Below are 24758 nucleotides of genomic sequence, written 5' to 3' on the forward strand. Positions count from 1 at the left end.
AATGAATATGAAGTTGCTGTGGCATGGAGATGGGAAAAAAAGCAAAACCACAAACCTCTTTAATAAAAGCAATCATGAATTCCAAAAATATTGATGGGGCACTTACAATATGGCAGGTCCAGGAAAATCTGGGTTCTTGTTTTGGGGTTCTCATCTCACTCTTCCATGGGAGGGACCAAGCAGGTGTTTTTCCTGCCAATACGCTCTGATAAGGGAAGACCACATGAGGGTCACCGGACTTAGGATGGTGAGTGGAGGATGGGAGGAGTTCTAGAAAGAGTCCAAGATTGGAGAAACTACTCAGGAGAAGAAGAGGGGTAAAGATTCCATCAAGGGAGTCCACCCTATGTAGTGGTTCAAAGTCTAAAGAGTTTCAGGAATTCTAGGAACTGAAAGAATTATATGTAACGGAAAGGCAGGATGGGTGTGTAGGAGTGGCCGGAGAGAAGCTGGCCAAGAAGTCATGAGGAAGGAACCTTTCTTTGCAGGTCTTGTTAGGAAGCTTGAATGAGCGAGCACCATTGAATCAGGCTTTGCTAAGTAGTTTGGATTTCTTTTTTTTTCTTTTTTTTGCCGGTACCATACCATGTGGCATGCGGGATCTTAGTTCCCCGACCAGGGATCAAACCCGTGCCCCCTGCAGTGGAAGCGCGGAGTCTTAACCACTGGACGCCAGGGAAGTCCCAGTAGTTTGGATTTTAAGTGCGCTGGTGGAAAACAGATTGACGTTCAGACATTTTTTTCCATGTTACCCATGACTTCCCCTTCCATTCTTTACGGAGTTGGAAATGATTCTTTTTATTATGTTTATATTATTATTGGGGGAATATTTTTCCATATGTACCAGGCATTATAAATGGCTTCTCTTCTCTTTCTGGGTATTTTCAGTGTTGATTATAGCCGGGCGGATCAAATTAAAGCACCAGGTGTCGTATCGTCTGAATATTAGATGAGTCATTATTTATGCATTGATCCAGGAACCAAAAATCTGTACCCCACCTCCTCAGTTCTACAGATTCACATTTCTGTATATTTAGGTAACATTCGAAGAGATAGATGCCATATATGCAAAAGTGCTGCAGACCACTTCCTTCAAGATAATGTCAAAACCCTTGACCCTTTCTATCCTGACGCTCCAGCTCTTCTGAGAAAAAGCAACTGAAATTGCCTTCTCCGTGTACCCCGATGGAGGATGCAGAAGTCCGGCTAGCTTTTCCCTCCACTGCCAACAAAAACAGGCTGGAACAGCTGGGAAGGGAGGCCAGGAGCCCCAGAGAGAGGGAAGCACTGGAACAGAGCAGTGACAGAAGCACCTCCGTGCCTGCCTGCAAACCCTCGCAGCCAAGACCTCCCCAGCCAGCCCCGGTTCCTCCGCCTCTCCCCCTCTCCAGGGACCCCTCAAGGAGGGAGGACCAGTTAGTGACTTTGATCGTATCAAAGAGTTGAAAGAGCTTGTGCTGAAGTTAAAACAGAATATCCACTCCATTTTCCCGGCTTGTCTCACTTCTCCTTTCCTGCAGCTCTGGATCAAAAGCAGCGGTGATGAGCTTGTTCTCCAGTGCTTCTTGGAGAGTTCTGAGGATCGCGGCCGCTTCTCTCTGCCCCACAGTTTCCCAACCTCTACCCGGGGGCAGGTCCTCCCTCCCTCCCTCCCTCTCTCCCTCCCTCCCTCCCTCTCTCCCTCCCTCTCTTTTTTTTTCCCCTCCTTCCACCTGACAGGGACCATAAATAACCCAGGCTCCTGGTGTTCCCAGCTGAGAACAAAGTTAAAATTTGCCTGGAGCTCTCTGCCACTCTCTGCCTGGGCCACTTCTTTGTTTTCTTCTCCTGTTTTTCCTCTCTACCTGGGTTGGCCGTTCCTTCCTTCAGGTTGGAGAAGAGTCGCCTCCTAATTAAATGCAGTGGCTCACTCGCCGGCCCTCCCTAGATTTCAGGCCGCCTCTGCTAGCGGGTTAGGCACCGGGCATCGGTATCAAATTACCGAAAGTCTACACTGGAGCAGTCCTCATATTTACATACAAATAACTCAGAGGCTTGCATTTATGTCACCATTCGGTCCTGCTAGAGGCTTGCCAGAGGAGTTTTTAATCCAATCAGAAGGAGTTTTAAAAGGATGTCTGCGGAGTGATCAAAAAGGATCTTGATCTCAATGAAATGTAGCCAGATTTGGGGTTTGGGTGTGTTTTGGTTTTTTGTTTTTTTTTTTTCATCTGAAATATTGAAAATCTTTGAACACTGATGGGCAGGAAAAGATGTATAATTCTTCAGTTGCTGGCGAGGAGACGAAGATGCTGAGAGGAACTTGGAGGAAGTGGTGAAGACATTGGATCCAACCCAGGGATTGGTTTGTTTGGGCTGATTTGGAGGTAGAGTCTAAATCACTGCTTCAGGGATTCCTGGAAACATCAGGAAAACATTTGATCAGCCCAGCCTGGTGGAAATGGCTTTGCCACAGAGTAAGATCTTTCTTTAAGTCGTACTTGGTGTGTGCTGTTTTTGTTTCCTTGCAAAAAGCCCAGGTGTAAATAGTTACTTAAAATAATCTCTTGGTACCGGGTAGCCGGGTAGCTGTGGAAAGTTGATCTGTTTGGTTTTTACACTTGCGAAAATGGTAGTAGATATTGGATTTTTAGATTTGATTGGTAGCTTAAAAGCTGAGCCCTTGTGGTTTCCCGAGTTTAAATGAATGGAAATTATAAACAGTGCTGAATGAAGGACTGGAAAATAGAGCTGGAGTGGGTGAAATCGCTTACCTTTGAGAAAACATAACATGTACTCCTTTGAAATCCTGCTCAGCCAGCCAAGCTTGTCTCCAGTAGAACAAGAGTCATAAAAAGGAGATAGGGTTTGCCTGTTTGTGAAAGGAACTTTTCCACAGCCCGTGCTGCATTTTGAGAAGGATGGGAAATGTCCCAGAGGGCAAAAGGCATCTGGAAAACCTGCCCCGTCACCACTGGAATGTGGTTTATTCCCGTGTGAGGTCATGTTATACGTGTGTAGCTAGTAAAAGTATTTTATGCGATTAACTCTTTGTATAGATGGTTCAAGAGCAATTTATATCATCCTTCTTTACAACTGCTGAAGCCCCCATTTGCTCTCTATTGAAGGTAGAGCTGCTTTCCAAGCAGGGTTCAAGCACTGGGGCAGCTGGACTGAGCTGTTAATTTGATAGATTTCGAAACAGTTCAAAATGGATGTGTTTCAAGGTTCCCCAGTTGAGCAGTTGTAGTTCAGATTAAATAACTTGCTAGTTTTTTACATAAATCCCAAATTGAAATCCTGGGTGTGAGAAGAACATTTAAAATAAAGTCGGTTCCCTTCCCACATATAATTTGCAGAACAGTAGTGAAGAGGTGCCTCTTATTTTGCAATCCAGGTCCATTCAAACAAGCTGCCCTCATCACGGTTGGGCCGGGAAAACTCTAGCTGACAGAAGAGATCAACCTTTCTGGTCAGCTGGGGCTTGAGGCAGGGAGGGGGGAGATATGGAAACGGTTTAAAATTGGTACCCAATGCCAGGAGCTCTTTCTGCTGCTTAAATTCACTATTTTTTTTTAACATCTTTACTGGACTATAATTGCTTTACAATGGTGTGTTAGTTTCTGATGTATAACAAAGTGAATCAGCTATACGTATACGTATATCCCCATATCCCCTCCCTCTTGCATCTCCCTCCCACCCTCCCTATCCCACCCCTCTAGGTGGTCACAGTAAATTCACTACTGAAATGATGAACTAACCTCTACCTATACTTTTTCCTTCTAATGGCAGTTTCACATATTATCCGGGGGGGGGGGGATGAGGGTAAATGGACATGAGAAAAAATGGGTGATTGGCCAATGACCGGAGGAACAGTTTTCTCCCCAACAGACACATTTTCAAAAGGGGAGCTTCTGATCTGGGCTTGCTTTGTGCATCCGCAGGTGAAGATGCAATGACAGGCGACACGGACAAGTATCTTGGGCCACAAGACCTTAAGGAATTGGGCGATGATTCTCTGCCCGCAGAGGGCTACATGGGCTTTAGTCTGGGGGCCCGTTCTGCCAGGTATTTTATCGTTGCTCTTTTCTCACAGTTAATTTAAAACAACCATGATGTGTCATAAACCGAAATCATTTTCATTTTTCACATTATCCCCAAGTTTGCTCTTTAGATAAGGATGTGAATTTGGTGAAATGTACACATGCTCTGCTGTCTTCTTTTGTGGTTTTCAGTCCTTAATTTTATGCAATTGAATGTGTTAATCGTTTGTTCTTTTTTTCCCCACGTGGCGGTAGTGCTTCAAGCATAATAGCAAAAGAGCTCACTGGCAAAACGGGGAGAACCAATCTAGGTCACATGTTTTAAAATTAAGTTTTGTTCCATAGTGAAAGAAAGATCCTCTTTTCCAATAAGTAAGAAATATTGTGTTGATTGTTCACTATTCTCTCTTCGTGACTGAAAGAACAATTTATGATTGAGACTTAAGAGAGCATTCTTGGGGAAAAAAAAAATTATGTATTGTTTATTGGAATTGTCAACTGAGTATCTCTTTGAAAAGTATGCCATTAGTTTGTTTAGAAGGGACATGTTAAGACTGAAACAGTGACTTAACCAAAAGTCACAGGTAGAATGGTACCAAATTCAGCTCTGAAAACTGAAGCTACAACTTTTGTATGTGGAAAACCTTGGCTCCAGCCTGACACTGGTTGAAAGAAACAGAACCTTGTCCAGAATTTGGGGACTTCTTTTCCCTGGTTGGATTAACAGCATGTTTGCTGACAGTCAAGTTATTTTAAGCTAATAATTAAACCTTCTAAGCTAGCGCCCTGAGGACATTTTCCTATAGTTTAAGGATCTGTTGTTAAAAGTTTCATTGTCTAATAGTAAATGGCACTTCCCTCAAAGTAAACCTGGGAGTTTATTCTCAGAGTCTGTTGATGTGGCCAGTTTAGACACTGAATTGATTTCTCTTTGAGATAATTTTTTTTGTTTAATAGAATTTGGAGCCTCATGTAACTTATTAGAATTTGGGCTTTATATATATATATATATTTATAAAAGGCATTAAAATCTTACTGTAGCAGGTGTCGTTAATAAGAAGGGGAAAATAAGTTTTTAAAAACATGTCTTATTTCAGGTAATCACAGATAACAAGTTACAACTGAAAATATTGCAGAATCTTAAGGGACCTCAAGGGAAAAGTCTATTTAGAGATTTAAGAGCTTTTGTAATGCAAGAACTAGCTGCTTCTCTTCCTCTGATAATATATAAAAGCTACATTTCAGGACTCAATCATTTTTATATAGGAAATTGTAGCAGCTGACCTCCAGTGAGAGTTGAAACCAGTATATTGTCTCTTATAAATTTTTCACAAGACATTTCTGAGGCTTTCATACTTCTAGTTTGGATTGCACCATTATTATTTGTTGCTATTATATGTAACTCATTTTTTTTACATTGGCAACTGATGTTATGCTCAGAGGCAAATTTTAAAAATCTATAAAGCCGATATGTTTTTTAAAGTACTGTTAAACTGTTACCAAGTGTAATATTCTGAGTGTAACATTTAAAAAGGAATACATTAAATGTGTAACTCATTCAACCATAACTTTTTTTTTCTTTTTTCCCTGATTTTTTTGCTTTCTACTTCTTCTGTTTTTTCTAAAAATACTTAAAAATAGTCCCAAGATCAGGTAAGAAGATACGGCACCTTGACAGTGTTTCTCTGCCCTTCCTTGACTCATTTTCTCATCTTTATTTTCTTCAGCATTGTGCTGTGCTGTGCTGTGCTGCCATGTGCTTTTTCTTTTTTATTTCTCTGCTCAGCTTTAGAAAATCAGTTTTGTGATTTGAGAAAATAAGCAAGTAACTAAATGTATGACAAGTAATGTTACTTATGCAAAGTTGACTGAATACGTGAGGAATTTATTTCCCTTAACCAAGTTGTATGGTGCATGAAGTAACTGGAGAAATTGCACTGGGTTTAAAGGAAAAGTCTTGATTGGAAGGGCTGTTTGTTTGCTGGATGCTGTTCTGAGTTGTGCTAGGTACTTTAGTATAACTTCAGAAATCTGAGGCATGTGCTTTTCCTAACATTTCCTCTGTTTAACACTTAGGGTATACTGATGGCTGCAAATAATATCGTTGACCTCAGTGAGAAACAATTTAATGCCTTCCAGACCCCCATGCAAATAATCTCTCATTTTAGTAGCTGAAAGTATCAATACTTCAATATATTAAGGATTCAGAGTGCAGCCTGATGCCTTTAATCGGCTCCATCTGCTTAATGTAAATTGGTCAGGAGTAGGAATTATGTCAAATGTCATTATGTAAAATGAGGACATCTTTAGACTTTTCCATTGGTAGCTCCCAATTCTAGGCTCTGTTCTTTCGTTGGCACTCCTACGTAAGTTAAAAGAAAGAAAGGATGTTTAAAAAAAAAAACAACACATCTTAGATATGTTTAAAAACTAAAGTTAAAATGAATGTGTCATCATTAAAAAAAAACTTGTGTTTGTTCACATATACAATAAAACTGTTCTCACGTACCACCAACATTACCATATGCCACGGGAACCAAAATTTAAAGAAATGAATATCCGATGCAGAGTGTGGAACTTCCTATGCCCCTCACATCACATCACTGGGGCAAAATGGAGTCTTGCTATAAGTACGTAGAAGTTGCACTATCTAAGGATCTAGCTGCCAGGCACATAGGATTATTTAAATTAAAATGAATTAAAATTAAATAAAATTAAATGCAGTTCTTCCATCATACTAGCCGCACTTCAGGTGCTCAGTGTATTGGACAGTGCAGACTGAGTACGTGTCCATCGTTCTGTTGGATAGTGTTGAGTTAGAAAGTAGAAAGAGAATTCCTGCCTTTAGGAAGCTTATATTGCATCTGAGAGAAGGGATGGGGCAAGAAACAGGAGTAACAAAAGTTTGCAGCCAAAACAGGAAAAAAAATAAAAGAGTGATGGGTCAAATATGATTGGGCACTGGAGGCCCAACGGTGCAAGAGGTCAGAGTCACATGGCTTACTGGGTAAGCTCTGTGCAGGGATAATGCTCTTTTTTTTTTGCTTCTATATCCATTTTCTGATATTGTGTCCCTCTCATAATAGTCACTTAGTAAGTATTTGCTGAATACACCAAATAATGACTCTGTAGAATGACGGTTATTTTGGAGAAAGCAAGGCTCTCATCCTAGAAGCATGTACCTAGCCATTTATGTAGACGCTTAGAATTACGCCTGTCATTTGGGGGCCTCTGTATCTTGATATAGAAATCCCCACTTTTGGATACTCTTTGGTATATCTAAAATATATCCATATATGCCTTTAATATAGGCAGTGGGGGAAGAAATCATTTTGTGCAAGCACAGAATCACTCCTCAGTTACCTCTCCTTTGCTCTTTCCCCTGTCAAGCACAAACAAAGGCACGGCCAGGCCAAAGTCTGCCAGATTCTGCTGGTAAAGATTCGAGCAGCCACGTTTAAATTCAGACACTTTATTACTTCCTAGGCAGGGCTGACTTCCCGTGGCCCTTGTCCTCCACACCAGAAAGGATGACACCAAAACCAAAGGGGCTGTATGTCTACCACGCTAGCTGTGGGCTGCCCCATTAATAAGGAGCCAATTCCAGACCGTTCTCTTCCAAGGAGGGCACGGCAGGAAGCCTCAGACCTCTTTCAAAATGGGAGGCAGTGAAAAGCTACCTCACGACAGCCTAGCTGGTAGGGAGGCAAGTGGAAGATGGCCTCGGAGCAGCTCCTCACAAGCCTCCATCCTCTTTGTTCCTGAAGGATCACGAGGGTTCCACCAAGGCTCAGATGAGCTTCCGTTCCAGCCTGCCTGTGTGCCCTTTGTGGATATATGCAGGGTTACCAGGGTTCCTGACTCTATTGGTCTCTTTTTTTTTTTAAATTGACATATAAATGACATATAACATTATGTTAGTTTCAGGTATATAACATAATGATTCAATATACGTATATATATATTGCAAAACTGTCATCACAATAAATCTAGTTAACATTCATCACCATGCATAATTGCACATTTTTTATTATGATGATGATGAGAACTTTTAAGATTTTCTCTCTGGAATTCCCCGGCGGTCCAGTGGTTGAGACTCTGCACTTCCACTGCAGGGGGCACGGGTTCAATCCCTGGTTGGGGGACTAAGATCCCACATGCTGCGTGGCACGGCCAAGAAAAAATAAATCTCTCTTAGCAACTTTCAAACATACAAAACAGTATTATAAACGATGGTCAGCATGCTGTACATTAAATCCTCAGGACTTATAACTGGAAGTCATATAAAATAAAATGTGATTTGAGAAAATGAAAATAAGCAAGTAACTAAATGTGTGGAGTATTCACATTTTATAACTGGAAGTTTATACGTTTTGACCACCTTCACCCATTTTGCCCATCCCCCAAGCCCTCTTGGTATTTAATTTAGAGGTCAGGGTGGTGAGTGGCACTTCAGGACGTCGGGAGTCCTGCATTCTGGGAAGGTCAAAGGCTGTGTAGAGGATTTGAGAGAGGCTAGAAAGGAGAAGAGAAGAAGCAAAGAAAAAAAAAGCATACAGTAAGGAAAGACAAGATAACCATACATGGAATTTGAATTTTTCCAGGCCAGAAAGATGGCAAAGAAGATAATGTAAGGTGTATTCATAACCCTCCTTCCTTCTTCATGTTTTCCATGAGAAGCAACTATAAACCAGAGCTCTCGATAGGTTAAATCCACATCTAGTTCCCAAAGCCTTATTAACGGATACACTTACAGCACCATAATTCCATTCATAGTGCGAGATAGACAAATATGAACCAGAAGGGGAGGAGACTCTAAAGGAAGGTCTTAACCAAGAAAAATCTCTCTAGTTATCAAATTATCTGCAGTCATCTGGAGTCATGTTGGTTTGACTCTCATAGTGAAATATCCAAGTTTTCACACATTTCGCCTTCCCAAAGATTGAACACCGACTCGCCTAATTTTAAACAAAACCTGATCATGAGGTTGTCTAAGCTTAAGAAATTTCCTAAAGTATAAGGGATTTTATTTTTGATGATGTCTTTCCAAGAACGACTTTTGTTGATGTTTTTGGCCATCTTGCCTGTTCTTAAAGTTGCATGCATTAACGTTCTTTTATCCATCTCATCGTCATCTCCCACTCTTGAATGGTTAACTGTAACTACAGCAGCCTCCGCTCCTTCAGTTCGGATAGGTCTTACACCTTGAACAGAAGCTCCTTCGCGCGGGACAGCATGACCATTGAAGAACTCCTGGTGCCATCGAAAGAGCAGGTATGCGTTCTTTGTCGAATCTTCTTCCGTTGTTAAACTTTCATGTGTATGATGGAATCACCTTCCTTGTCGCATGACAAAAGCTCTGTTTCTGCATGTTTGGTTTTGCATTTGTAAGTCTTTCTGTACTGCCAGTTAAAGAAAAAATCAATTGTACCATAAATTGAAATATCCCTCTCTTCTGCATATCAATCTCATCCCACAAAGAGGAACTTAGAAAAGTTCTAGGAAAGGCATGGATACCTTTCTCATTTCTTGGCCAAATCTTGCAGTTTTTAAAAAAAGAGAGTTAAGGGAATTCCCTGGCGGTCCAGTGGTTAGGACTCCGCACTGTCACGGCTGAGGGCCCAGGTTCAAACCCTGGCCAGGGAACTAAGATCCCACAAGCTGTGCACCGAGGCCAAAAATAAATAAATAAAGTAAATAAATACATAAATAAGTAAATAAGAGGTAACAATAATTGGTAGCTAAAGTTGCTGACATTATCCACATGAAAGTTAGGTTTTGCTCAACAAACTATGTATGCATGTTGGAATTTGCTGAAATTGTTTTTAGCAAGTTAAAGATTAGATTGGTCATGTTTTTGGTCCTTTAGCTTCAAAGCTTCCTGGAATGGGCCTTCTCAAGGCGTGCCAGTATTTTGCTTTCTACTAGAACCTCTGCTAGGTTCATTTGGTGTCTATGCAATTTCTTCTTTCCGTTAACTGTGGTTGAATAAATACTGGTTTATTACAGGAAGTCTCAGTAACAGAGTCCTGCTGCGTAGGGGCTCAGGATGGGTCATTATTCTAGATACACACAATACCTGATGTTACATGTGCACAGTCAGGAGCTGGTGATGGATGAAACTGGACCATAAAACTAATTTTGAAGGTGGCCTGTAATATTTAAACAATGTAAATGGTGAAATTATGCTGGACTTATTGATTCACTACATAATGAAGGTAAATTGGGGTTAGGTGAATAAGTGACGGACACTTATCATCACCAAGTTACAGGTTAAGCTGCGGGTCGTCACACCTTGAGGGTTCCCATCTATCTGGAGATGCCAACTTCCAGACACACAGATGTACGTTGTACTTCACAAGGACCTACAATTCATATTTTAATGCTTTATACTCTCTGGAACATTCTTAGCAAGCAGGTCTTACAGAGCAGACTGCAGTGACTCTTCAGTGTTTGCTCAAAAAAACACCCTTTGTAGAATGATTATAGGTACATGCCATGGTTTAAATGGGCGTTAGCACCAGAGAAAGCACTTATCTCAAATAATGAAGCTAAGTTCTTGGGTGTAAAGTGTTGCCCAGGTATTGGTTGAGATTTTCTGAAGAACTCTCTGCTTGGTTGGCTGTGGTCATTATCCTAGTTGGGTGATCCTGATCTCTTTATGGTCCCAATTGAAATGAAATATTAGTGGATATATTGCTAAGACTTACAAGTGTAGAAATACGTGAAATTCTCTGTGCTCGAAGGGAACCCCACAAAACTTAAAAAATTGCAAGTGAAAGGAGATTCCTTGAACATTTTGCTATTATGTAATGGAGTAGCAAATTGTCAGTTGACCCTAATTATGGTTTATATTTTTGAATATATACTTGTTTGGGGGGCAAAGGCCCGAAATGGAGGCCGCCACCACCATTCTCACCGTGACCTCACCTCCACTGCCACATCACTTGCACTGCCATCTCCACCACTTTTACCACCATAGTTACACAGCCTCTCAATTTCTGCACATCAACCTTAAAGTAAAATATAAATGCTTGCGACGCTACAGGGCTACAAACAGGCTTCTGAGTGTTCTCACACCATTACCTGTTAGCTACCGCCAAGACCTACTTACTCAGGTAGATTGGCGGGGCAACATTTACTCAGAATGAAGGATTCGTGAAAAGAAATGAAGGCCAGAGAGAACCTTTGAGGTAAAGCTGATGTTCTTTTGTATAGTTTGTTCCTGCTCCAATTTCAAAAATACCTCTGTGGACATCACAAATCCTCTGTAGGCCAGTCAGAAGAAAGGAGAGCTTAGGACACCTTGAAAACTTCACAGATAAATCTTAAGTTGATAACCACAGAATCAGGAGGCCGCTTCCTTTAATGGCCACAGAGAATCCGTGGTCTGACAGGCATTTCTCATGGAACGAGCACGTTTACTGAGCACATCACATGACTCCATGATGAATTCATGGAGACTTGGAAAAAAAGATTTGAATATCATAAAGACATTTTAGGGACAGTTGGGGGCATTTGAAAATGTACAAGCTATACTGTTAGGAAATTAGTGTTCATTTTCTGAACAGTGGTAATAGTATTGAAGCTATACAGGGAATATCTCTCTTCCAGGGGTATGCATGCTGCAGTTTTCAGGAATGAAGTCATCTTTGTCAGCTATTTATTTTCAGATGGTTCAGCCAAAAGTATATGCGTGGAGTGAGAGAAAAAAATCAAATATGGCCAAATGTTAATTGTTGAATCTAGGTTGAGTGTATATGAATATTCCTTATACAGCTTTTTCAACTTTTTTATTTTGTATAAAATTAAATTAAATTAAATTAAAAGAAAAACTTGGAGGAAAGGAGAAAACACATTCTGAAAGAGGTGTATTAACTTATTTCATCCCATGTCTCATTTATCATAGAAGAGAGAGAAAAGGCTAATTCCTCAAAAGAGAGGCTTTAAGAGGGAAGAGTCAGGTTACCCTGGGCGTGACTCATGAGAAGCATTTACTTAAGAAGTGCATTTAAACACTTTATGTTAGAATTAAGTGACAAAAATTTATTAGTTGACGTCTGTCATGTCTCGAAATCTGCATGGATAAATTTCAAAATGGAGTTTGTCCGCAGTGTTGATTTTGTCTGAAAGCATGCAAGAAATCTGAAATGTTTAGAATTCCTAAATTTAGCAATGATACATGACTTACTGTCCGATTTAAAACTGCCTTGTCATTGCCCAGTTAAAGTTGCTTTGACAAGAAAAGGTGAAAAATGAATAAAAATTAACTTATCGTGAGTTTTTTTTTTTTTTTAACAACAGTCGAGTTTACACCATACAAAGCATAGTTGCCTCTTTATTATTCTGCTGCTGATTAATCCGTTTGCACATTAACCACAGTTAAAGTACAGTTGAGGTCCAGGGTGGCTAGGCCTGCCACCCCCATGTTCCTAAGAACCTGTGCTGGTTTGAAGGCCGGTGTGGAGGCCAGAGCTGGGGAGTAAGGCTGAGAGAAGGAAGCCCATCCCCATTCCTTGCTGGGCCTTAGTCACGATTAGTTTGTAAACTACTTAATTCCCCCATGGATATCAAGAGTTGACATGTTTGTACTGTGATATTGGATTATCCATGAACTCTGTTTTCCTTTACCTTCCCTTTACCTTGTAATCAAGAATCACCTGTAGATATGCTTCTGAAAATGTGTATGTAAATAAATCATGTCTTGCAAATATTTGTCAGAAGGTTTTGTTATTTAAGGCAGTAACACTCAGCCCCAATTGCTCCCAAGAATCACCCGGAGAACCTTTAAGGACATGATTGTTCAGTTCCTCATTCCGGGGCCCTGGGGGGCCTCGTCATGCGATTTTTAAATGCACCCAGAGTTGAAAGCCCCTGATTCCTAGTCAAGAGTTCTTAGTTGAGGGCACACATTGGAATCACCAAGTGGCTCTTTGGAGATTAAGATGTGTACCGAATTGGAGTCTCCCTGGCTGGGTTCTTGGGCACATGTGTTTTTCAAAGTTCCACAGATGATACTGGGATGCACCTCTCGTTAGGAACCACTGCCTGAAAGCAACTATATGGCTGGGGTCTTTCTGTATATTGGTCAGTCAACATCTAATGTATTTGTTTTATAAGCTGAGATTTGTGTGTGTCAGGATGTCTTAGAGTAACATCTGTTGCTCTGAGAAACATTCCTTTCCCAATAGGAGGTAATAAAGAACAGGGTTTACTCTCATCTGAAGCCTAGTTGTAGAGGATGAGTATAATAGACAGGTTCTTTCATTTCTTCTGACATAACTATTGAAAGCAACTGTCTGGTATGGCTCTTGTAATTGCCGAGTTATGATCCAGGTCAGCCAGTCCCCATGACATAAATGGAATACTGTTCATTAGATGCCATGGCATCAGGAGATAAGGTGGTGATGCTTGTGGTGATGGTATTGAAAACAGCTCCTACTATGTGCCAGGCACTATTCTAAGTGTTTTAGAATCAGTACTGAATAGTTTAGAATGAATTCATTTACATTGCACAAAAACCCCTATGAGATCATTTCTCTGCTCCATTAAAAAGATGAAGAAACTGAGGTACAGACAACTGAAGTAAGTCACCCCAGGGGACACAGCTGGAAAGTGGCAGAATCACTGGCCATATGGCTCTAGGTTGCCTCCTTTTTGCCTCCTTTTAAAAAAAAATTTACTGAAGTATAGTTGCTTTACAATGTTGTGTTAATGTCTTCTGTAGAGCAGCGTGACTCAGTTATACATGCATATTTTCACACCACTCCACTCTCTATCTGCATCACTCAGAGTGAGAAGGGAACCAGCGGAGAACTTCACACTCTGCCCTCCAGGATCTCAGACTTGTTAGTATTCTTAACATGGGGCGGTGCCATCCTCTGTATCCCTTTTTTTAGCATGAAAGATTATATTTAGACACATGTTCTTCATTATGCTTGTTTCTAATTCTAAGTTCTTATTGAATGTGCTTTAAAAGGAACTGACAACAGTTACAGCTTATATTCAGCAGCAAGTTATGAAAATTATGGAGAAAATTATTATACTAAAAATTATGGTATAGAAGCCATCTTTAAAGGAATGGAGGAAATAGTTGACCTTTACATAGATATGAAGTAGAAGGTGTAATAGTGCTCTAAAAATACTATGCAGGCTACCCAGTTAATTACACTTCCCTTGAATGACCCCACAAGTCATTGGGATGTGTACTCTGGGCAGAGACATTTAATTCAGTATGATTTCTGGCAGTTATTCAAAGATGGGAGAAGAGCAGAAATCACTTAGGGACATGGGTTTTCACCTGCAGACACCCATCCCACTTTTTTTCTTTTTTTTTTTTTTTTTTTTTTTTTTTTTTGTGGTACGCGGGCCTCTCACCGTTGTGGCCTCTCCCGCTGCGGGGCACAGGCTCCAGACGCGCAGGCTCAGCAGCCATGGCTCACGGGCCCAGCCGCTCCGCGGCACGTGGGATCCTCCCGGACCGGGGCACGAACCCGCGTCCCCTGCATCGGCAGGTGGGCTCTCAACCACTGCGCCACCAGGGAAGCCCCATCCCACTTTCTTTAGGTGACAGTGACAGGATCTGTTGCTCAAACCCCTATACCCACTCTTTTCTCAGTCAGTGTAGTTTAGAAGGGGCTGAATCCCTCCCTCTCCTCTTCCCCAAGGGTGGGCCTCAAATCTGGCCATTCAGAGGATTCCTTGTCCTGGGTTATAGTGATTACATTGAGGTGAAATACAAAATCTCAGCCAGTCTAATGAGATTTTTGTCTAGCCTTCGGGGTTGCTAAACTGTAAAGATGATGTAAACCCAGAGCTCCTGGGGATGGAGCACGAAGACGAAGAATTCCTACCATCTTTTGAGCCGCGGCTGGATGCAGTCATGCCTGAAGTTGCACCACCCAGACTTTCCCACTATATAAACCAGTACATTAATCTCAACCTGTCCCCACCCCTGGGGTGAGCTAAGCCAGTTTAATTTGGGCTTCTGTCCTCACTCATATGCTTGCTCTTGGTGGTGGTCAAACCTGGCCTGAACAACCACCTAACAAGGGCAATGTAGAAAGTCTTCTAGAATCTCAAAGTACAGTTCAGCCTTGAGATTCTGTTATTTATGCTTTCTCTCTAGGAATAAATCTAATTTTAACTAAATAAAAAGAAAATGAGGGAACTCCCTGGCAGTCCAGTGGTTAGAACTCCACGCTTCCACTGCTGGGCTCCCGGGTTTGATCCCTGGTCAGGGAACTAAGATCCCACAAGCCGTGTGGCACAGCTCAGAAAAAAAAAAAGAATAAAGAAAAATAATATATTTTAAAAATGAGCTGTGATTTAATAGCTAGCAACCTGGGTGTTTCCCAGCAAAAATGTCTAGAAAGGCATTCTTTACCAGTTGATCACTAAGGAATGAGGATCTTCCGTTGCCTTTCAGTTCTGTTGACATACATGCCATGTGTCTACAAAAAGAGAGAAATGGGGCAGCTGCGGGGCCCTGTCCCTCTCTCGTTAAGTTGCTTTCATCTCGCAGACTTCCCTTTTCAGAACAGATTCGCCCACGTGGTTTGTGCCTAAGGGGACTAGTCGCAGTGGGGCTTCCAATGGTGACCAGTTTGGAAGGTGTAACTGAACTAGTGTGTAAACAGTCACACTGGCTGTTAGGTAACAATGGAGATCATTCTGGAGCCAGTAGTGGAGGCCTCTTGATAGCCTCCCTGTATCTGTATCTGGAAGAGGCTGTTACATTGTCCACCCCCTAACTCTTCGCATTTATCTCCCAGTCTAGGATTCTAGATCCTTTGGGTTGGACTTGGTCTTTTGGCAGGCTAAGGATGATCTCATGTATATTTAGTTACATATTGTGCTGTGTACTAATACTTGGCATATTAGCAAGGAATGTGCAAATTGGAGAGTTCTTTGGGAGAAATTCATATTTATTTTTTCAAGACCCGCCCTTTCCCATGATCTCAGTAATAGAAAAGGAGAAGAATGAACAACCCCAAAGGCTGGTTATGCTAATAATCCTTTCCTCCTGTCCCTGCCAACCCCTGCCCGCCCCCTTCCCCCTCCATCGGCAGATTAACTTCCCTCTTTCTTTCCTTGAAGCTCATTTCTAAAGGGCTCTCAGAAATGTGCATGGTGGCAGAAGGTCACCAGCCTGGGATTAAAGATATTCTAGAGATAGTCCCTTGGAAGATAAGCACCTTTGACTAGTGACATTTAATATCCTGCTTTTTCCTCTTCAAGGTGCTTTGCCAGCATTACTTAGGTGATCCACTCAACACCTCTCACAGATTGGTCAGCAAGATTACAGATTTTTTTTTTTTTTTAAGGCAGAGAGGTTTGTGTTGTAACTTAAGGTAGTACAGTTGGTGCAGACGTCTTGAGCCGGATGTTGATGTGTTAACGCTCTCAGCTTCTATGCTGACCTTGATTCACCTTCTCTTGTTGAAGTTAGTAGCTAAATTATCTTGAAACCAATCCGATTTGGAAATCGCCAGAACACAACTTCATTTTGGTTTGTATTCTGGTCTCAAATAAGTCTTGGGGGTAATAAGAGTTGATTTCAAGAAAAGAAATACTTTAGGGGAAAAAAAAAGACCTGCTTTAGTAAGCTCTTAATTTGTATTTTATTTTGCTGCTTGAATGAGGTTTTCTTTTATGGTATTTAAGGTATACATGATGTTTTGAAATATGTCTTCATTGTGAAATTATGTCCACGGTCAAGCTAATTAACACATCAGTCACCTCTCATAATTACCATTTTGGGGGGTGTAGTGAGAACACTTGAGATCTACACCCTTAGCAAATTTCAAGTATATAATACATTTTTATTCATTGCAGTCACCATGCCATGCATGAGGTTTCCAGAATCTCTTCATCTTATAACTGAAAGTTTGTCCCCTTTGATCCATATCTCCACTTTTCCTCCACCCCCCAGCCTATGGTAACCACCATTCTATTCTCTGTTACTATGAATTAGACTTTTTTTTCTTTTAAGATGGAATCCATTTCTTAAACGAATATTTCCAGATAGTGGTGGTGGATGTCCAGACAGACCTACTGTCTATTTCAGCAGCAGTTTGCCATTTCACTCAGTATCTGCCATAGATCATAATAATTATAATACTCAGGGCAGCACCTGCCATACATTTTATTAAACGGATCATCTCACTCTGTGCTTTCAGCCACCTTAGGGACTAGGTATTATCAGTACCACTTCACAGACAAAGAGCCTGGGGCTGAGTGTTTTACTTGCCCATTGTCACATTAGGTGACATTCGGTGGTACAGCTGAGAATGAAACTTAGGTCTGATGGCTGCTTGAACCCATTCTGCTGCTGCCCCAGGCTGCAGTGCCACTCTCATAAGCAAAGTGTGGCAGGCCTGAGTGAAGCATATTCAGCTGGAAGAGTCAGTGTTTAGACAAGTATTTTGTCACGGTCAAAAGGCCACTATTATTTTTTAATCCAGCAGGCGACTCCCTATGGTCTGATAAAACATATGCCATCCTAAAAAGCTATATATGGGGGCTTCCCTGGTGGCGCAGTGGTTGAGAGTCCTCCTGCCGATGCAGGGGACGCGGGTTCGAGCCCCGGTCCGGGAGGATCCCACATGCCGCGGAGCGGTGGGCCCGTGAGCCATGGCCGCTGAGCCTGCACGTCCGGAGCCTGTGCTCCGCAACGGGAGAGGCCGCAGTGGTGAGAGGCCCGCATACCACAAAAAAAAAAAAAAAACCCAAAATAAAAAATCGCAGTGTTATATAAATTTAAGAAAGAAATTCAATTATAAAACATCTGGGAGTATCAAGATGATTATTATTATCTGTGATTCTGTTTGCATAGCAATTTAGAATTTTCATATCACTTTCATATTACTTGGGTCATTCCATTCTCATGGTGAGTGGGACAGTTAACATTATCCACCCATTACATGCAGAAATGAGGTTTTTTTCAGTGAGGTTTTTTGACTTGCCAGTAACTGGGCTATGAAGTGATGCAGCCCACCTCAAACCCAATCATCTGTTCTCTGTCTAGGGGATCTGACACCTACCTGGGCCCCCCTGCCCTGGCCCTGTCCAATGTGTGGCCACAGGCTCAAGTTATCCTTGACAAGGATAACTACTAAAGCCACCAAGTGCTGGGTATTGACTTTGAGAAGCCTTTGCTCTCCTGGGCTCCCAGTCTGGTTGCATCCTCGAGCTGTTTCCCAACTAGATCGTGTTTACAGTTTTTCAGATTAGATGCACTTCATTCTCCGTGTGACCTGTTGCTGTGAGTTTTACCTGGGGCCGGTAACATTAGCAATATCAAGACCACCAGTTCATCTGTAGGACCAGCTTCTGCCAGGGGTAGCCAAGCGGACAGACAAGGACCTTAACTGGTGTCATCCAGCACTGGAGGTTGACAGTCAGCAGCCTGGAAAATTAGCTGATATGGGAATTAACTGGATTTCTTTTTCTTTTCCTTGCAAGTATTTTCTTGCCTTCTACTCTTTTCTTCTGTGCCCAGACATTTATTTCCAGTCCTGGGCATTTGGGTGTGTCCTCACTGGTGAGGCCAGTGTGTACTTGCTCTCCTCTTTTCTCTGATGAACAGGGCTAGTGAGAAAGTATTTTGGGAGAGTATGAACCTCTCGGAGACAGTGATGTCATCATTAGTCAGGCTTTGGACTCTATTGAGTAATGTGCATTTTGATTTTAATAGTATCCTTGATATCATTTCCAAGATGAAAAATGATATGCTTATTCGTAATCATTTTTGACTTGGGAGTAAAAGGTCTTCTAAGTCAGTGTGAACTTTTCCTTAACATAGTGTTCTACTAAAGCCACGCAGCACCGGGTATTGACTTTGTGTTGTCAAATTTTTCAAGTCTCTCTCTTGAACTTCAGTTTCCTCATTTGTAAAATGGTATAATATTATCTCCCAAGGCTACTCCATCCTGAAGAGTCAAAGAACAAAGTAATGTAAAGGCCTAGGATAGTCCCTGACATTGAGTTGACAGAGTAGGTTGCTGTTAACATAGAAACTTAAATGTTTTTGAGTCAATAAATAAGACTTAGGCATTTAGAAGGTACATTCTTCTAACTGAATGGGCTGTGTTGATTTCATATAGGCATCCTGTGTATATAACTGTAAAGGACCAGTGCTGGCCCTGGAATATATTTGTTTTTGCTCTGCTTTCTCCACAAATTATCAGATTTTAACAAATGAGCTCACATAAATAAAAGTCCTTTGAAAAGTAGGAGCAACTGAAAAAAGAAAAAAATAGAAGCGATTATACATATGTCCTTTGAAAATCCTTTGAAAAGTAGAAACGACCACAGCCTGCCAGCCCTGGCCTCGGTACAAGATTTCTGGTGTACATTCTCATTTAATCTTCCTATCAACCAATCATCAATTTGAAAATGAGGAAACTGAGACTGAGAAAAGTTAAGAGACACTCTAAGGATCATAAAAGCAGTAAGTAAGGTTGGGGCATCTCCAAGGGGGCTTTTAATAAATAAAGAAAAAGAACAGTCAAAGGCAAAATACCTCCTTTTTTCCTGATGGAGGCCAGGTTGAGGGCTGGCTGAGTGTCTGAGCCAAGTGGGCCTGGTAACTGAACACCTGAAGTGAGCAGACCCCCTACCCAGTGGCCAGCATCAGCGACCCAGGGCAGGCAGCCCCCTCACGGAGGTCTGTTTAGGGGAGCAGAGGGGGGAATGTCGGCCCTCTGTGACCAAGCTCAGGCCCATGAGAGTGAAAGCTGGATCTGAGAGGAGCTTTCCCAAATCTACCACTTAGATAAAGAAATCACATTTCCTGAATATAAAGGGACAGGGCGAGGCCCACAGTGACACAACTGAGTTGCCTTTCTAAAATGGAAAACTTAGGAGTGGGAAAGAAGTGCTCTCTATTCACAACTGGCATAGGCAGTTTTCACATCCAAGCCTGTGACTCAGCTCTAAAGCCAAGCTTTTCCATTAAGCCCTGGGAGCACTCCTGCTTGCTGTGGGAGGTTTAAGAGCCATCGCTAGTTCATCTTTTTTAACCATCACCACACGTAGTGACCTGTTTATCATTTTAAATGTCTGTTGGTTCAGTAACCAAGCAGAAGAAGAGCTTTTCCTGGTACCATGGTACCATGCACAGTGACGTGTCAGAACATCTTGAAATTCATATTGTTGACTAATATAAGTAAGCAGTTCAAACGGCACGTTTCAGTTTTAAGTCAACATTAACCTGTACAAAAAAGTGTTCAGAGACAGGTAGCTTGCAAATGAAGCCACCGCTTAGTCTCTGTAAAAATCATAGGCTCAGATGAAGTGCCTTTTTGTTTTTTGAGGTATGCGGGCCTCTCACCGCTGTGGCCCCTCCCGTTGCGGAGCACAGGCTCTGGACGCACAGGCTCAGTGGCCATGGCTCACAGGCCCAGCTGCTCCGCGGCATGTGGGATCTTCCCGGACCGGGGCACGAACCCGTGTCCCCTGCATCGGCAGGCAGACTTTCAACCACTGTGCCACCAGGGAAGCCCGAAGTGCCTTATTTTTGTGTTTCAGTGGATGCATTGTGGGAAGAGCATTTTATTTGTCTGTATTTAGGCTATTAAAATTGCTAGGCCTGCCCATAAGCCTCTGCAAAACTCTATGGAAAAAAAGAAAAACTGGGACAAATATCGGGACATATGGCTCATTGTTTTGAGCAAGTCTTTTAACTGATTATATATTTGCTCATTTGTGTTATGACAAAGTTCCTGTGAGTGACTAGGAGGTTTGAGAGTTGGGGAGTTAGGAAGTAGTCAAAGGGATCCCCATGTGCTTGCACACCCCAGCCTCAATAAATATTACATGACGGCACTCATACCTTTCTGTGGGATACAATTCATTGTTTCAATAATTAATGTCGCCAGTGCATGTTTCTAAGTGTACCAAAGGTAAATAATTTACTGTAATTACCAAAGAGGAGTGATATTATTTATTTCTTAGAACTTTAAAAAAAACGTGTGTTTTGGAAAATAACCTTAGGGCTGCCCCAAATGGAGGAATTGTAGTTTGCTAAAAAATAAAGTAAGCAGCACCGCGTACTTTATATTAAATATTTTGCCCCACTCTGAAGGTGGGTTGGTTGGGGTCAGTAAAATTGGTAAATGAGGCCAGACAAAAACCAACACCTAATCTTTGGTTAACCCATAAAGAATTCGGGAACTTTCTGAAGTGATGTATTCATCTTTGGGGGTTAGGACCCTAGTTCTGTAAACTCTTATTACCACCATTGATCGCATACCCGTCCACCAGATGTGTCCTCTCACTGAATGCACAGACAGCTGCTCCTTATTCATTTTTGTATTTTCCTAGGGTCTAAGTAGGATAGTGCCTTACACATAAGCGCTCTGCAAATTATTGTTCAATTTGATTTCAGGGCTATTTTTTTAATCTTTGTAATTCACAGTAATTTTTAAATTTAAGTTTTCTTATTATGAACCTTACACACACAAATAAAAAGTCATCACCTATTTATTTAGAACTTAGACGGAACCCTGTGGAGATCTTCCCCTCAGCTGGCCTAGATTTATACAACCTTTGAGCTATAGCTCAATCTAAAACTGTGACTAACCTGACAGCAAGCAGGAAAGATCTTTTTGCAGTACCATCTTGAAGGAAAGGTCCAAGCAGCATGGAAATGAATGTGTTAAAGTCGCTCCGACTGGATTAAGGGTCTCCTGGCCAGTAAGCATCTTCCCTTTGTCTCAGCAGGCCCCCAGCTGGCAGATGGGCTCACAATTTGCTTTCAAATATCTTGGCCTGGCCATAGGATCTGGTGTTTAAGAGGAAAGAGGCACATGCAGATTTCCCCTGTCTGCAACACTCTGGGCAAAGAATATTCTTTGCCAGGTGATCTTTGGCTGTTGCAACACATGAGAATTAGCCGTTCAAATAAAGGTCCTTCTCCATTTGAGGAAAAAAAAAAAAAAAAAAGTCATGTTCTTTTACAAGACATACTCAATACGATTAAAAAAAGAATCCCCATATACACCTTCAGCCCCCATCTTCTCCTCTCCAGAGACACCTGCTCGGGGTACCTTTTGATGACGGAGTACTAAGCTTATGGGATGCTGTCTGCATGTTTGAGGGCTTAGCATCTGTGATTTCCACTAAAGTGATAAGTCTGGGACATTTCACTGGAAAATGCCAGAGAAGACTCCCCATTTTCTGCCTCAAGGCTCTGTCCCTAACTGTCTGTCTGGGAGACCAGTAAAGGTAGAAGGCTGGGTCTGAACATTCATTATATAAACTTTCAGTTAATCTACATTTTCTTTTTTTTTTTTTTTTTGCGGTACGCGGGCCTCCCACCGTTGTGGCCTCTCCCGTTGCGGAGCACAGGCTCCGGATGCGCAGGCTCAGCGGCCATGGCTCACGGGCCCAGCCGCTCCGCGGCATGTGGGATCTTCCCGGACCGGGGCACGAACCCATGTCCCCTGCATCGTCAGGCGGACTCTCAACCACTGCGCCACCAGGGAAGCCCAATCTCCATTTTCATTATGGTGTCTCTCACCTTCTAATCTTCTGCCTCTGGTCTCTATGCCTCTAGATTTCTGCCAAGGTTGATGGGGGGTGGGTTATTTGGCAGCTGATAAATCAGTGAGGGGATTATGGAGATCGGATTACTTTTTAGAGAGACTTTCAACCAATCCTTGTTTTTCTGCTGATGTCTTCTCTTATTCTCTTTGCCTATGTGTGTGTGTGTGTGTGTGTGTGTGTGTGTGTGTGTGAGTGTGAATTCTTGACTGTCATTTTACTGGGGTTTCAGTAGAAAGCAGATCTTTAGAAGGATGAAAATTGAGATTGATTTCGTTTTTGCTGTGTGAGCCAATATCTTTCATCAGATTTGGAACATTCTTAGCCATTCTCTCTTCAAGCATAGCCCCTACCTTATTTTCCTACTTCCGAGAGTCCAATTACACACACGTTAAAACCTTTCACTGTGTTCTACATCTCATACTATTTTGTGTGTTTTCCATTCTTTAAAAAAATCTACCCTTGACATATACACACCACCACTATATTTAAAATGGATAACCAGCAAGGACCTGTATAGCACAGAGAACTCTGCTCAATATTCTGTAGCAACCTAAATGGGAAAAGAATTTGAAAAAGAATGGATATATCTATACGTATAACTGAATCACTTTGCCGTACACCTGAAACTAACACAACATTGTGAATCAACTATAGTCCAATATAAAATAAAAATTTTTTTAAATCTACCCTTCATTTTTTATATTTTTCCATTAACACTTCCCATATATTAACCCTATTTCCTATTGTGTTTAAGAACTGACATTATACCTAGAACTGAACAAAGGCCCATTTGATTTCTTACGTATATTCCAGCCCTCTGTTGAATCATCCACCTTTTAATTTCTTTTCTCTATCTTTTTCCCTATTTTCTTAAACATACTAATCATAGTTATTATGATAACTATAATCAAAGTTCTTATTAACTTCCTTCAAAATGTAGGCTGACTTGGGAGTCTGTTTATAGTATATGGGTTTGTTTTGTTTTTGGTTCATGTGCTCTGGCCATGCTTGGCAGTTTTTCATTGCATGCTGGACATGATGTATAATAAACACAAGTTTGTAGACACAACACACCCAATGATGATAATATGCTTTCAAAGAGGATTCACTGTCCCTCTGCTAGGCAAAGAGTGGTGGCTGATTCTTCTCATCCAATCAAGATTTTGCTGAAATGAGGCTTGTTCACAGCCCTGGTAAATCTCAGGCTACCTCTGGTCTGTCCCTGGCCCTTCAGGGTCCTTATTTGAAATTCTGGTATGATCTTTGGGTCCCCTCCCCTTCCAAGTCTCACACTCTAAATCTTTTTCTCATGAAACTGCCCAAAAGCTCTATTATGCCTTTCAGAGATTTTCTGGTTAGTTTTTTAGCTTCCTGTTCTGCACAGCTCCAGAATTTATTTATTTTTATTTTATTTTATTTTATTTATTTTAATTTTTGGCTGTGTTGGGTCTTTGTTGCTGCACTCAGGTTTTCTTTACAGCGAGCAGGGGCTACTCTTCGTTTCGGTGTGTAGGCTTCTCATTGCGGTGGCTTCTCTTGTTGTGGAGCGTGGGCTCTAGGCACGCGGGCTTCAGTAGTTGTGGCTCGCAGGCTCAGTAGTTGTGGCTCGTGGGCTCAGTAGTTGTGGTGCACAGGCTTAGTTGCTCCGTGGCATGTGGGATCTTCCCGGACCAGGGCTTGAACCCATGTCCCCTGCACTGACAGGCAGATTCTTAACCACTGGGCCACCAGGGAAGCCCCAGCCCCAGAATTTAGCAAATGTTCTGAACAGAAATCTGTAGCATGCTTGAGGCCACCCAAATCTCCACCAAAACTCCCTTGGTTTTTCTGTTCCCCAGCAGGTAGCCCCTGTAGGCACAAAGCCCAAATTCTGTCTGCACTGGTAATTGAAAAATGCCCCCAAGTTAAAAATGGCAACAAAAAGCTCAACTCTTCCAGGTAACCACCTCTCCAAATATAGCTCCTCAGTTTTGCACCTCAATTGTTCTCTGCTGCCCGCAGAGATGATTTCCACACTTATCTGTTGTGCTTAGCACAGCACTAGGCTGCTGCTGGCTTCTCTACCCCACTTGGAAACAGAAGTCATCAAGATTGAATTTTTTTATTTTTATTTTGAGATTCGGAAAAGAAATTTACAATTGTCAGATTAATTTAGAGATTGTTGAAGTACTTAAAATCATGGTT

General features: G+C 41.8%; 1 protein-coding gene and 1 non-coding gene across 51 annotated transcripts in view; both read left to right on the top strand.

The window, feature by feature from the left end:
- The window catches only part of ANK3 (ankyrin 3), a 518594-nt gene that overhangs the window by 414342 nt on the left and 79494 nt on the right, over positions 1-24758 (top strand). For 28 of the 50 annotated variants that reach the window (XM_067025566.1, XM_067025563.1, XM_067025562.1 and 25 more), the window contains 2 exons: positions 3924-4047; positions 9191-9296. In XM_067025566.1, coding sequence (XP_066881667.1) covers positions 3924-4047; positions 9191-9296 — 230 coding nt within the window. Of the gene's footprint in view, positions 1-1757; positions 2457-3923; positions 4048-9190; positions 9297-24758 lie in introns of those variants that run through there. The other 22 variants (XM_067025584.1, XM_067025590.1, XM_067025601.1 and 19 more) reach the window with 5 other exon arrangements.
- On the top strand, positions 9596-9668 carry TRNAD-GUC (transfer RNA aspartic acid (anticodon GUC)). Its single transcript has one exon. It is a non-coding gene; the product is annotated as a tRNA-Asp (tRNA).

Source organism: Kogia breviceps, chromosome 2, assembly GCF_026419965.1.
Source record: "Kogia breviceps isolate mKogBre1 chromosome 2, mKogBre1 haplotype 1, whole genome shotgun sequence".
In the NCBI taxonomy this organism is placed as follows: Eukaryota; Metazoa; Chordata; class Mammalia; order Artiodactyla; family Physeteridae; genus Kogia; species Kogia breviceps.